The sequence below is a fragment of the Schizosaccharomyces japonicus genome (genome assembly GCF_000149845.2).
Source record: "Schizosaccharomyces japonicus yFS275 unplaced genomic scaffold supercont5.2, whole genome shotgun sequence".
In the NCBI taxonomy this organism is placed as follows: Eukaryota; Fungi; Ascomycota; class Schizosaccharomycetes; order Schizosaccharomycetales; family Schizosaccharomycetaceae; genus Schizosaccharomyces; species Schizosaccharomyces japonicus.
The window spans coordinates 1,312,116-1,325,168 of record NW_011627861.1 but is presented as its reverse complement, the minus strand read 5'-3'; the positions used below and the strand labels follow the sequence as shown (position 1 = coordinate 1,325,168).

The 13,053-nt window shown below is 43.8% G+C and overlaps 6 protein-coding genes and 1 non-coding gene across 7 annotated transcripts; 5 read left to right on the top strand and 2 right to left on the bottom strand.

Moving 5' to 3' along the window:
• Positions 1-14: 14 nt before the first annotated feature.
• SJAG_03547 (U2 snRNP-associated protein Msl1) lies at positions 15-423 on the top strand (the record flags this gene model as incomplete). Its single annotated transcript, XM_002174650.1, has 2 exons — positions 15-242; positions 292-423. The coding sequence occupies 2 exons, from the start codon at positions 15-17 to the stop codon at positions 421-423; spliced, it is 360 nt and encodes a 119-aa protein (XP_002174686.1).
• A 176-nt stretch (positions 424-599) lies between these two features.
• On the top strand, positions 600-2,983 carry SJAG_03546 (transcription factor tfiiic complex subunit sfc9; the record flags this gene model as incomplete). Its single annotated transcript, XM_002174649.1, has 6 exons — positions 600-707; positions 763-853; positions 914-1,001; positions 1,275-2,400; positions 2,447-2,756; positions 2,808-2,983. 6 exons carry the CDS (start codon positions 600-602, stop codon positions 2,981-2,983), a joined length of 1,899 nt encoding a protein of 632 aa, XP_002174685.1.
• Positions 2,421-6,420, bottom strand: SJAG_03545 (cytoplasmic isoleucine-tRNA ligase Irs1). Its single transcript, XM_002174648.2, has one exon. The coding sequence runs from the start codon at positions 6,282-6,284 to the stop codon at positions 3,093-3,095; it is 3,192 nt and encodes a 1,063-aa protein (XP_002174684.1). The 5' UTR covers positions 6,285-6,420; the 3' UTR covers positions 2,421-3,092.
• A 159-nt stretch (positions 6,421-6,579) lies between these two features.
• On the top strand, positions 6,580-9,163 carry SJAG_03544 (spindle pole body protein Sfi1; the record flags this gene model as incomplete). The annotated part of the gene is made up of 2 exons (XM_002174647.2): positions 6,580-6,646; positions 6,704-9,163. The coding sequence occupies 2 exons, from the start codon at positions 6,580-6,582 to the stop codon at positions 9,148-9,150; spliced, it is 2,514 nt and encodes an 837-aa protein (XP_002174683.1). The 3' UTR covers positions 9,151-9,163.
• Positions 9,164-9,458: 295 nt separating this feature from the next.
• On the bottom strand, positions 9,459-10,078 carry SJAG_03543 (histone H3 h3.1). The gene has a single exon (XM_002174646.2). It carries the CDS (start codon positions 10,019-10,021, stop codon positions 9,608-9,610), a length of 414 nt encoding a protein of 137 aa, XP_002174682.1. The 5' UTR covers positions 10,022-10,078; the 3' UTR covers positions 9,459-9,607.
• A 44-nt stretch (positions 10,079-10,122) lies between these two features.
• Positions 10,123-10,775, top strand: SJAG_03542 (histone H4 h4.2). The gene has a single exon (XM_002174645.2). It carries the CDS (start codon positions 10,333-10,335, stop codon positions 10,642-10,644), a length of 312 nt encoding a protein of 103 aa, XP_002174681.1. The 5' UTR covers positions 10,123-10,332; the 3' UTR covers positions 10,645-10,775.
• Positions 10,776-12,900: 2,125 nt separating this feature from the next.
• Positions 12,901-13,004, top strand: SJAG_16110. Its single transcript has one exon. It is a non-coding gene; the product is annotated as a tRNA-Leu (tRNA).
• Positions 13,005-13,053: the final 49 nt, after the last annotated feature.

Here is a 13,053-nt window from a genome sequence, read left to right as displayed (position 1 = left end):
ACACCGTTCTCATCATGGAGTCCCATACACTTTATGTTAACAATTTGAACGAAAAGTTGAGAAAGGAGGATCTCAGGACCTCACTTTATCTGTTATTCTCGACATACGGTACTGTACTTGATGTTGTTGCCCTAAAAACTCCTAAAATGCGCGGTCAAGCACATATCGTTTTTCATGATCAAACTGCAGCTGCAATTGCTAAAAAAACACTTACAAACTTCATGTTTTTTGGAAAAGAAATGGTAAGAACTATTATATTATGCAATCAACTTCAACTAACGCGTATTTCAGCACATAGAATATGCAAAGTCTCGAAGCCACGCGTTGGAACGCGTATACGGGCACTCAAACATAAACAGAGGATTTAAAAGAGCTTTGGAGGGCCCTGAAGAAAACGAAGCACCAAAAAGACTCGCTGTTTAAGCAAAAATATGCTGTTTAAAGTACTGTATTACGAGTAATGCAGTAGCTATCGTTATTATTCTATTGCGATTTTCTGCGAGAATTTGCGCGCCTTTCCTCATAACCCTTTCCTATAGCTTGGCTAGCAACTTTCGAAGCGGCTTTCAGCGCGATTTATTTCGTGCAAATAAAAAAAAATGGTGAAGGACGTGACCCTGGATTTTGTTCCTTCCAATTACTGTAGCTGTAGCTGGTCTACTGATGGAAAAATTGCTCTTTGCAGTGGTGACAAAGTGCAAGTACTGGTAATTACAGTTAACGTTAGATGCTCAATGAAACACTATTAACCGTCTACTTCAGATTCCGGACGTGTCCGTATCGGGTGCTACTTTTGTAAAAGCTCATGCAGCATTAAATCAAGATGACTCACTTTCACTTGTTCATTTGTCACGTAAGTGAACCTGTAGTCTCTAAGCATAAAAGAAACAGACAACTGACAATCTATGCTTAGCTGTGGACCTTCGTGTTGGTGACCTCCTTGGTTCTGTCGTCTGTAAAGCATTGGCTTGGTCGCCGATGGGACTTTCGGACAACTATGGGTATGATTTGCAAAGGCATAGGTTCTGTAAATAGCTACCGTAAACATGGCAGCAATGGTCAGTAATGCCTTCTACTTTCTCCGTGTCTATTACTATTACGTTTTGTCACGTCTTCAATGTGCTCGAATACTAATTGAAGCACAGCTGTATACTCTCCGTATTGACTAATGATCACAAAGTAATATTTTATTCTTCCCAAAGTCGATCTGCACACGGAAAATGGAAGTGCATACTTAAAATTAATGACTTCATTACTAATGAGAATCTTGGTAGCCGTAGGCTTCACAGCTTAGCTTGGTCGCCGGCGGCTCACCTACCAGAATTCGATCCTTGGGGAGTGTCAATATTTGCTGTGGGTAACGAAAATGGTCAAGTACTGTTGGCCGAAATGTTTCATGGCACGGCACCTAGTTTCAAAACTATAAATCTAAGTTGTTCATGGATAAAGCGTTTAGCGTTCTCTTCATGGTATCCAAAAGGAAATTCCACATACTGCCTGTTGGTTTGTGCATCTGCGCTAGGCGGGTTATACATATTGCAAGTGGTAATTGATGGGATAACACACAAAATTTCTGTCACTGTACAAACAATTCTACAGCAAGAACGCTCGTATTCTACTTTGGCTCCTTCACTAACATGGACGCCTATTGTTGATGGTTGTCAGTATTTGGTAGTCATACAAAGTAACCGGTGCTTTTACGTTTGCCATAAACCGACTACAAACCAGCTCTTTCCCGTTGTTGAAAAATCACTTAAGTTCTGTTCGCGAATTGCGGGTGTCTCAGTTCATCTTTCTGCCGCGAATGAATTAATCATATTCGTGCTGAGTTCAGATGGTGAATGTGAAGTTATATCTTTAAATTCTGAAACCATTTCACAAAGTGTTCTTGAGGATCTTTCCGTCTTAATGAAGTTTTTTGCGTCAAAACTTCGATGCTATGGCGAACATGAAGAAGACAACCGTGATGTATTTATGGCATATGGATTCGCACCATCACCACATGCATCTTTCGCCGCTGTTCACTTCGGTATTGCTCTTCCACATGAACTGAGATACACGATTAATGCCTATGAGCGTAGTTATTTAACAGTGTCAACACCTTGTTCTAACAAAAAACAAATATTAAAACGAATCCTAAAGGACGCCTTAGATTCATTTATTATCTGGCCTTCCGAAGGAATATTATGGGAGCTTGCAACACTGCAGGCAACCACAAAACGACAGCCGGATGTTGTCAATCTTCTTCATGAATCTGTCAAACCACTAGTCCCAACAGATTTGTCAGCTACATTTACTCTCCCTCCTGGAAATGCCGGCGTACTTATCATAACAAATTCTTTCTCAAACTTATCGTGGAATGCAATGCGCTTACTTTATGGCTGGAGCGTTTACTTCGATGTATGATTCAATTTTTGTTTTCGCTAACTAACTATTATTTCTTTAGAAGGAACCTAGTGCGGAAATGCGAACAATGTTACGATTTACATTAATATTCACTGTTCTACAATATGTGATATATGAAGTGTCTAAATCACCGCTTTTTTTAACTAGCAACTGCAGAAAGATTCTGAAGTGCTATTTAGCTGATGGCTATAAGGAGTATGGGGATAAAGATGCAGCTGTCAAATTATTCAGCAAGGTTGAAAAGATACTTTCCTCTTCAGAAAATCACAACGAATACTGTCCTGCTTGCAACTCAATCATTGAATTCCAGGATCCAGTAAACGCAACTTGCTCAAAAGGACACGTCTGGCGTACGTAAAAAAACAACAACAACACTGTTAGAGCCTCACTAACACATTTAGGACGCTGTGCACTTACATTCTTACCCCTTTCCGGTATCGATACTCGGTACTGTGGAGTATGTCGCTCGGCGTACAGCGGAATGTCCATAATGCCAGAAGAACACTGTTTAACGGGTTTTCTTCTCACAAAATTTAGTCTTTGCTATTACTGTGGCGGTAGACTTTTAGGAGAGTAAGTATCTTTCCTTATCTTTAAAAGACAAACTTTTCAATAATATCAAAACTGCTTTAACAACATTCTATTTGTACCACTTGGTTTTTGCATGAGTATTTTGACTACCAAAATTAAAGTTTGAGAAGCTTAAGCATGAAAGTAGCGCCTTGAACCTCTTGCTCTTCATTAGCAATAACGCCGGAAGTCTCACCATCATCTGCTTCAAGATTTCTTCTCAAGACCTTCTCAAAAAGACCCTGGTTGGCCTTGATGGCATCAGCCAAACCGATGGAGTCATTGGTCATACTGTAAGTCATGCGGATATCATCGGTAACCTGCAACTGACTCTTCTTACGGAGACGTTGAACACGGTTAATGACCTCACGAGCCAAACCTTCACTTTCTAACTCAGGGTACATTCTCGTATCAAGGAGAACGACAACATGACGGTCGGTATTCGACTTTAAGAATTCATCGGTGCTTTGAACGGAACGATGGATTTGGAGGTCACCTTCAACGAGTTTGATACCATCAAGAACCATTTCTTTTTGAATTTGGAAAGCCTTAACTTGTTCAGAAGTGACTGAAGGAAGAGCCTTCTTGACCTTAGCCATGTCCTTACGGAGCTTCTTACCAAGAACAGGCCAATCAGCTTGCACACTGTAAACAACACCGTACTTCTCCTCATCAGCGGAGAAAATAACCTCACGGACATTAAGTTCCTCCAAAATGTATTTCTCAAGAGCCTTGACATCATCCATGAATTCATTGTCAGTGGCAACGACTACCATAGTCTTCAAAGGCACCTTAAGAGAGATGTTGTTTTGTTCACGGATGTAGCGACCCAACTCAATAACGTTTTGAAGACGAGAGACTCTGCGCAAAACAATGTTATCAACCAATTCTGGACGCACAGTAGGGAAGGAAAGGAAGTGAACAGAACGCTTGGAAACATCGTTCTCATCAATGTTAAGATAAGCCTTCAAGTGTTGGTAAATGTTCTCGGTGATGAAGGGGGTGAAAGGAGCCATGGTTCTAACCAATGTGTAAAGAACCTCGAACAGTGCAGTAAGAGCAGCGACAGTCTCGGCCTCGCCATCCTCACCCTTGAGACGACGACGGTTGAAACGAATGTACCAGTTGGTCATCTCTTCAATCAAACCAAGCAATTGAGGAACGACAGTGTACAAACGGTAAACAGACATCTCATGATCGACGAACTCAATCAAGCTCTGGCATCTAGCAATGATCCATCTATCCATAACATTGGCACTGGCGGGTGCGTTCTCGTCGAACTTAAAGTCCTTACCAGTGACCTTCTTGTAAAGGGAGGCTTGAGCTTCGAAGAACTTGTAGGAGTTCCACCAGGGAATCAACACACGGGCAACAACCTCCTTGACACCATCCTCCTTGAACTTAAGAACCTCAGCACGGACAACGGGCGAGTTAATCAAGTACAAACGCAGGGCATCAGAACCATATCTCTCAATAATAAGTCCAGGTTCAGGGTAGTTCTTGAGACGCTTAGACATCTTCTTACCATCTTCGGCCATGACCAAACCACTGACAATGACATTCTTGAAAGGAGCGGTGTTGAACAAGTGAGTACCGAGAACAGTAAGAGTATAGAACCAACCACGGGTTTGGTCGATACCCTCAGAAATGAAATCAGCAGGGAAACCTTGTTCGAATTCCTTCTGGTTTTCGAAGGGGTAGTGACGAGAAGCATAAGGCATGCTACCGGACTCAAACCAACAATCAAACACCTCGGAAACACGACGCAAAACACCCTTTCCTTGTTTAGAAGGAATAGTGATATCGTCAATAGAATCACGATGCAAATCAGTGATGTTCTTCACACCGGAGAGCTCCTCCAGCTCAGCAATAGAACCAATGCAGACAACTTCCTCATAGTCCTCGCTGACCCAGAGAGGAATAGGAGTACCCCAGTATCTGTTACGAGAAATGTTCCAGTCACGGGCATTCTTCAACCAATTGGCAAACCGTTTGTCACGGATGTTGCTAGGAACCCAATGAGTCTTCATGACATTGTCTACCATTTTGTCGGTGATTTCCTTCACCTTGACGAACCAACTGGGTACGGCACGGTAAAGCAAGGGGGTATCAGATCTCCAGCAGAAAGGATAACTATGGAAAATGGTAGATTGCTTGATGAGGTTGCCAGTGCCCTTCAAATGGCGGATAACATCCTTATCGGCATCCTTAACATACATACCAGCGAAGTCAGTAACCTCAGCAGTGAAATGGCCATTGTCGTCAACTGGGCAGGGGGCTTGATGATCAGCATCAATAATGCCTGCATTCCAAGCAGCTTCATAATCCTCTTCACCAAAGGCAGGAGCTTGATGAACAATACCAGTACCGCTACCAGCCTCAACATAACTGGCAGTGTAGATTTTAAAGGCACGTTCAGCAAATTGCTCCTTGAAATAAGGGAACAAAGGCTCATAGCGCTCACCGTTGAGCTTAGCACCAGGGAAACGCTCCAAAATCTCAATGGGGGCCTTCTTGGGGTTCTTGTACAAAGTACCCAAGCAGCTCTCCATAAGAATGTACTTGTTACCAGTTTCCTTGTCCAAAATTTTAACGTACTCCAGATCAGGATGAACGGCAAGGGCGATGTTAGAAGGCAATGTCCAGGGGGTAGTAGTCCAGGCAAGAGCCTTAACGGAAGGATCAGATTTAAGAGTGAAAGCAATCACAACGGCAGGATCCTGAACTTCCTTGTAGTTTTGTTGAGCCTCAAAGTTACTAAGAGGAGTCGTGCAAGCGGTAGAATAGGGCATGACACGGTAACCACGGTACACCTTGTTCTTCTTGAAGAGTTCCTTGAAAACCCACCAAACACTCTCCATGAATGTAGGGTACAGGGTCTTATAGTCGTTGTCGAAGTCAATCCAACGACCCAATCTTTCGATGGTTTGGCGCCATTCGCCAGCATAAGTCATAACAATCTTACGGCATTCGGCGTTATATTTGTCAATACCCAAAGCCATAACATCGTCACGACCGGTGATGCCGAGTTTTTTGTCAATTTCATGCTCGACGGGAAGACCATGAGTATCCCATCCAAAACGACGAGTGACAGAGTATCCCTTCAAACAAGCGAACCGAGTGACAATATCCTTAATGGTAGAAGCCAAAAGATGACCGTGATGGGGTAAACCGGTAGCAAACGGAGGTCCATCGTAGAAAGTAAAAGGTCTACGATCTTTAGACAGCTCAAGCTGGGTATTGAACGCGTCAATATCTCTCCAAAACTGGAGGATTTTCTCTTCTTCCTCTGGAACTCTGAAAGACATTGCAAGCTCCTGCTGAGTTTCTCTCGCTCGCTTCAAAGCAAAAGACGATTTTATGAAGTCGAACTTGGTGGACGAAGGAATTTTTCCAACACACTAAATTTGGTGTCGTTGTTAGTTTGCCCCACCAAAAACTCACCACCAAGCATCGACCAAGGATGCCTCAACACTGCAACAACGACAATCGACAAGTTGACTGCAGGAGTAGGTTGCGTTTGTCAAAAATCTAATTTAAAACGTGTGAATCAGCGCACGCATTGATGAATCAATAATGAATGCAAAACCTGCTGAATAAAAAATGAACCTGTACCGTACTCAGAGTACATCCAATGGCAATGATAGTGTTTCATACGAACTGCGTCGAGGTATCTGGTGGTAGCTAGCTGCCGTCCTGAAAGAATATGTTTTTAACCAATGAACAGACTTGGAAATTTTGAGACAGATATTGTTGCGTTGCTGCAAGTCAAAAGATGGCAACTCCTTTCTTGCGGTCTGGCAGTCTTACAATGAGGTGCTGCGCGAGTACGGTCTTCGTTCTAAAGAGGACAAGGTGTATATTCATTTATTACTTCGTCTTTTTAAAATGAAAGCTGATAGCTGGGAGGAAAAATGGAAAGTGCTGATGGAAAAGTTGCATCTTGAGCACATTGCCCCAAATATACGTGTTCCATTGCTGAATCCTCCCATTGATCCGTTCGTCGTAGATAGCAGCAACAAGCCGGACTTTGGTCATTTAAAGGGCAGACAATCCTTACCAGCAACGCCAATTGTCTCTCGACACTCAAGCTCCGATGCGACAAAAATTGAGCTACAAGCAGAAAGGATCAATGCCCTCCGGGAAAAGGAGTTTCTGCGACAAGTATTTCGCTACATGCAAGAGAGAGCTCGGTACTCTCAGCAGATGAGCGGTATTCTTATGACTCGTGCTGCTCAATTCTATGCCGGTGTATTAATGTATCGTTACCTGTCCGCATGGATGAACAAGCTAAACAATTTTCGAATAGTGCTTCATCAAGCACACCACGCCGGCGACATGGTTTTGGTCGACAAAAGCTTTTCTCGCTGGCGTAAACAGCTGCATCAACAAATTCTGTTGCGCGAAAAAGAAGCTCAACAATTTATTGTTTTCAAAACATTAGCAAACTGGCACTCGCTTACTACCCAGTGGAAGGAAAAAGTTCAGTCGCTGCTATTCAAACGAAGCTTTTCTAAGTGGAAAAAAAAGCTGCGAAATGTTCGAGAAAAAGAAGCGCAGGCACACGAGTTGTCTGTTCAGCAAACCTACGCAAATACGTTCGACCATTGGTTCTTTCACACTTGTATGCGCAGAGTGTTACGTGTATATCGGACAAAGTTATGTGTGCGAGTGTTTCAGCAATGGTCTCTGCGATATAGCGACATACTCAATCTATCAAAAGAGGCAAAAACACATTACAATTCTACCGTACTGAAGCGCTGCTGGCGGCGCTGGAAAAAAAAGTGTGCACAAATTACACCGGAGGTTGAGAATGCGCTCACATTCAATAAAACTCTCGTTTTACGAAACACATTTCAGGTTTGGCGAAGACAGACACGTCTTGCGGTTGCGGGCTACTCCGTGATCGAAAGAGTGGACACAAAATCATTAAAAAGCGTATTTTCTTTTTGGCGTTTACGAGCAAAACGGGCAGATCAAATTCTTATTCTAGCTGATAATATTTTGCTGTGTACTTTTATTAATCGATGGCGGCTTCGTCTTCAAGAACACATCTGCTGCGAAAATCATGAATATCGACTACTACAAAAGCTTTTTGGTCATTGGTTACTGGCGTCAAAGCGTCGCAGATGCACTCGGTTGTATGAAACACAGCTGTTGGAAACCGTTTGGGTTGAATGGCGACAGAGGACAAAGCGCAGCTTGCAATTACTTTCGACGGCACAAACGATTGACGAACGAAACCGGTGGCTCTGTGGAAAGAAAAGTCTTCTTCACTGGCGAATGGTTGTTCTCGAGCATGGTGAACAGCAGGTGATTGCCGAGGAGCGCGATCGCGAAAAGACATTGCGGCTGTTTTGGCAGCAGTGGAATAGCCGTCTTCAGAATCGTGCAGGCTTGTTGTGTCGTGCAGACGATTTTTATGACGCACGTCTGCAACGCTTTGTTTTTGAATGTTGGCGCCGTCGTTATGAAATTCGACATCAAAAAAGTTTGGATGAGCAAGCCAGTATCTATAACGATCACCGTCTAAAAAATAAAGCTCAACAATGTTTTTTTTTATGGTATGACCGACTTCAGAAAGTACACAAGCTGGACCGAGTACAAGATGTATTGGAGCAACGTCTAACAACAGATGCGTTTCTGCATTGGTTTCATCGTACGGAACGGATACGCGCGCTTTCATTGTTGGCTGAAAGTGCATACGCAGAGCGCTTGTTACGTTCTGCGTTATCTATGTGGCACTACCAGTACCAACGACTCGTTTTGCTACAAAATGTGAGTGAAACGAAGCACCAGGAACTTACTCTTCGAACGAAAAAGCGAATGTTTGATGCTTGGCAGCTTCGATTTTTTCGCACATCAAGTTTGTTTGCACAGGGAAGTCGGTTTCATGAACGCAAAAAATCTCGATTAGTCGGTCGGTGCATGCGTCGCTGGCAATCACGGTACCGGAAGCGACTAGACAAACGAGCACAAGAAACGAGCAACGGGGAAGAGGACACCGTGTCTTCCAGTTATTTGCACGCGTTTGATACCACCCTACCTTTACAAAACGAGTCTCATCTTCGGTCTTCTTCGCGTTTCCGCGACCGATTAGAGCAAGAGCTGCGTACCCCGACCACTCGCTTCTCCAAATTTTTGAGGAATCCGCTTCCTCCGAACACGAGATGATGATGGCTTAAGGGTCACCCACTTGATGTGATGTCTCTACGAACGCTATGAACCTCATGTTGTTATTCCGAATCCGAACTCAGTCTCTCTTCTCATTCCACTAAAAAAGAAAAGCAAGCTCATTCTTCAAAGATGTGCTAATGGAGCTTATTATTCGTTGAAGACTTCTTCCTAGTACGCATTCTTTCAACGCCGCTGTACCTGTATACCCATAACCAACCGCACCCAGAACCTTCTCCCTCCAATACCCTGCACCATTACTCTCCTTCTCTCTCAAGCTTACAGTCTCCACTCACATCCGCTCCACGCCTTTAAAACGTATTATAATCATTACTAATGTACACATAAGCAAACAAGGAATTGAGCGCCCAAAAATAAACGAACGACTGACGGACGTGATCAATAACAGGAAGGAAGCAACACGGCGCGTTGATTTGCGTCAACTCGCAATTTATACTTAAGAACGCTCACCACGGAGACGACGAGCCAGTTGCATGTCCTTGGGTTGGATTGTGACACGCTTGCCGTGAATGGCACACAAGTTGGTGTCTTCGAACAAGGAGACCAAGTAAGCCTCAACAGCCTCTTGAAGAGCACCAATTGCCGAGGATTGGAAACGAAGATCGGTCTTGAAGTCTTGAGCAATCTCACGGACAAGACGTTGGAAAGGAAGCTTCCGGATCAAAAGCTCAGTACTCTTTTGGTAACGACGAATCTCACGAAGTGCGACAGTACCAGGACGATAACGATGAGGCTTCTTAACACCACCAGTCGTGGGGGGAGCCGACTTGCGAGCGGCCTTGGACGCCAATTGCTTACGAGGTGCCTTACCACCAGTGGACTTGCGAGCGGTTTGCTTAGTACGAGCCATTATATCTTTAACAACTGAGACGCGTTTCGGTTGAATATGTCGCGATCTCGTGCAGGGTCTCTGTATATATATTTTGCGGCCATCAGAACCCTAACCCTTTAATACGTCATACTAGCCACGCGTCGCGAAGGTATATAAAGGGCAGACCTCCGCTGCATTTCATCAGAACACACGTCAAGAACAACTACAGCGCAACCCATCGCGTGTAACTGACTCCGGCCTTTGTTCGTCGTTTCTGTCTTCGTGACTTTTATCCTTCCGGCCGAGCTAAAAAAACAAAACAAGCATTTCGCAACTCTCCTTCCGTTACAATGTCTGGACGTGGTAAAGGTGGAAAAGGATTGGGAAAAGGTGGCGCCAAGCGTCATCGTAAAATCCTCCGTGATAACATCCAAGGTATTACCAAGCCTGCTATTCGTCGTCTTGCCCGTCGTGGTGGTGTCAAGCGTATTTCTGCCCTTGTTTATGACGAGACGCGTGCCGTGTTGAAGCTTTTCCTCGAGAATGTTATTCGTGATGCCGTTACCTACACTGAGCACGCCAAAAGAAAGACCGTTACTTCTCTTGATGTTGTCTACGCTCTGAAACGCCAAGGCCGTACCATCTATGGTTTCGGTGGATAAGCATCTCGATGACTTCCATTTTACTATACCTTTTCCATTTCATGAGAGTGTCCTCTTTCCTGGAAATGTGCAGGCCATGTTTCCCATTTCCCTATGTATCTTAATCGTTTAATGTTATTCTATGTGACGAAGTGGAGTTGGGTTGGTGGGGTCGTGATTGCTGAAGCGGGTGAATTGAGTGAAGTGTGTGTTATGCAGTTGATGTTGTGTCGGTGAGGACGATTCCGGCCTGGTTGGCTTGTAGGGAGGGGTTTAATTAAATTTACTCACACATTATCGAAGATAGTGCGTAATTTTCGTATTAACTTAGTTTGCACTTGCAAATTTAATTAACTTGCTGAGTGTTTAGTTGTGTCATTGTGAATAGGCCGGGTCGGACAGTTGTCTTAAGAACGACACATGCTTATACTAAATGTTTGCTTGAGCTGTCAGGAAGGCTTCGTTGAGGGAACTCGAGTGTTGTCCATTCTCAATCTCTTGATGCAGAATTCTCATAAAACTATTTCTCTCGCTATTATAAGGCTACTGCGGGAACATTGACAATGACAATTGGCTGAAGTTCGTGAATGACTCATTCCCTAACTTATGTTTCCACCAAGGCAGAACGGTTACTGTTTTAGAATAGTTCGTTACATGTGTAGTCTAACAATAGCACGCTCGCTTCCGTCTGACAAGGGCGAAAAACAAAGCTTCTACATCCAATACAGTAGTGGCAGATGCTTTTTGTTTAATTATAGAAATGTTTACAATCCAATTAAAGATGCTACTATTTGCGGGTCATTAACAGTATCATTATCGTAAGTGCACGTGTTAAAACCACGTTAATTCATTCTGGCGTGCTTGGTCTGAGGATTTAGCGAGCCGATCCATGATCGAAATGACTGGTGTTACGAACAAATGACACTTCATCCCATTTAGCGACGCAACAAGTATGAGAGCATCCAGATTCATCTAATGGCAGTATTACCGCTAGTATGAGATTCACTTAAAATGAACTACAGACATTACGTTATGAAGGAGCTCGGTCAAGTAAAATGTCGATCAAAACCATCCATTGGTAAATGCTAGAAGGCTCATCGAATGATGCACCAATTGGTCGGCGGATGTTTCGGATTAACTTACAATAACAGCAAAGAGTGAGACGTCCCCCCCCCCCGTTATGTCCTCTTTGTTACTCGCCTCCGTAGCGACATCGTCGCCAGAAAGCCGAAATTAAATCACCAATTGCCATGCCTCCGGGTGACTAAGAAGTATGACAGGAGACTGTCCTTTTTTTGTTATAAAAAGAACACGGAGAACTCGTTGTTCCCCACTAATTTCATGTGTCTAAAATAGGGAGCCCTTGTTCGCAGCCTACTCTCGTCCACAAGGACGGATCTTCGGCCGGTGAAACATCGTAACCCTGGATAGGGGCGCGCCTGTTGAGTCAGGTAGTAAGTTGCTCCTTGGTCGCCGTAATCTAGTCGGGACCTAAATCTCTGAACCTCGTAACCCTGGAGGGGCACGCCTAGCGGATAGGTCAGTAAGTTGCTCCTTGGTCGCCGTTAAAGACGGGACCTAAACCTTTGAACCTCGTAACCTTGGAGGGGCATGCCTAGTTGCTCCTTAGTCGCCGTAGAGACGGGACTTAAATCATCGCCATCGCCACACCGGGAGGACCGTTAATTGCATTTGTTATGTCAAGCATCTTGTTTGTTCGAGCGTCGGAAAGTGTTCACGGGTTCTCTGTTAGTCGCCTTCTTGATCAGTTGGAGACGGTTTTGATCGAATGTCATTTGGCCTCCTCTACTCAAATTCGAGTGGATGGGCTTTAAGACTTTTGTTTCTTAGTCATAGATAAATGGAATTAGTCACTTAACGTGAGGGGGGTTGAGTTTGTGGAAGTCGCATGGAAGTTGCGAAGGAATGTTACCCAAGTGGCATAGTAAAGGCGACTACGATTACGGTATTGGGTACTAGTATGTTTTCATACTTGATTAGGCCCGGGACCGTACTTGTTGAGCGTGCCAAAGTATGAAAATTGTGGGATTTATTTTAAACGGACCATCAGTAGTAATGTTATAGTTTTCCAAGACACTTCGTCCAGCTTTTCATCGCGCATTGTTTTATCAATTTTCACATATGCAACACAAGATTTTACACTAAGCGAAGTCTTGTTCCTAATAACAAAAGATGTCAGAACAAAATCATCATCAAACAGTTTAATGAAACTTAAAACTCTCAAGTATAGCAGCAGAAGGGAATTGAACAACCAAAGCAGCGATGCCCGAGTGGTCTAAGGGGGCAGATTTAAGTTGACCGGATGGTCGATGGAAACTCTGCTGTTGATAAACGCGCGAGTTCGAACCTCGCTCGCTGCATTATTCTTGTTTTTGTTTCTCGTTCATATGTGGGCATTTTCGAATGACA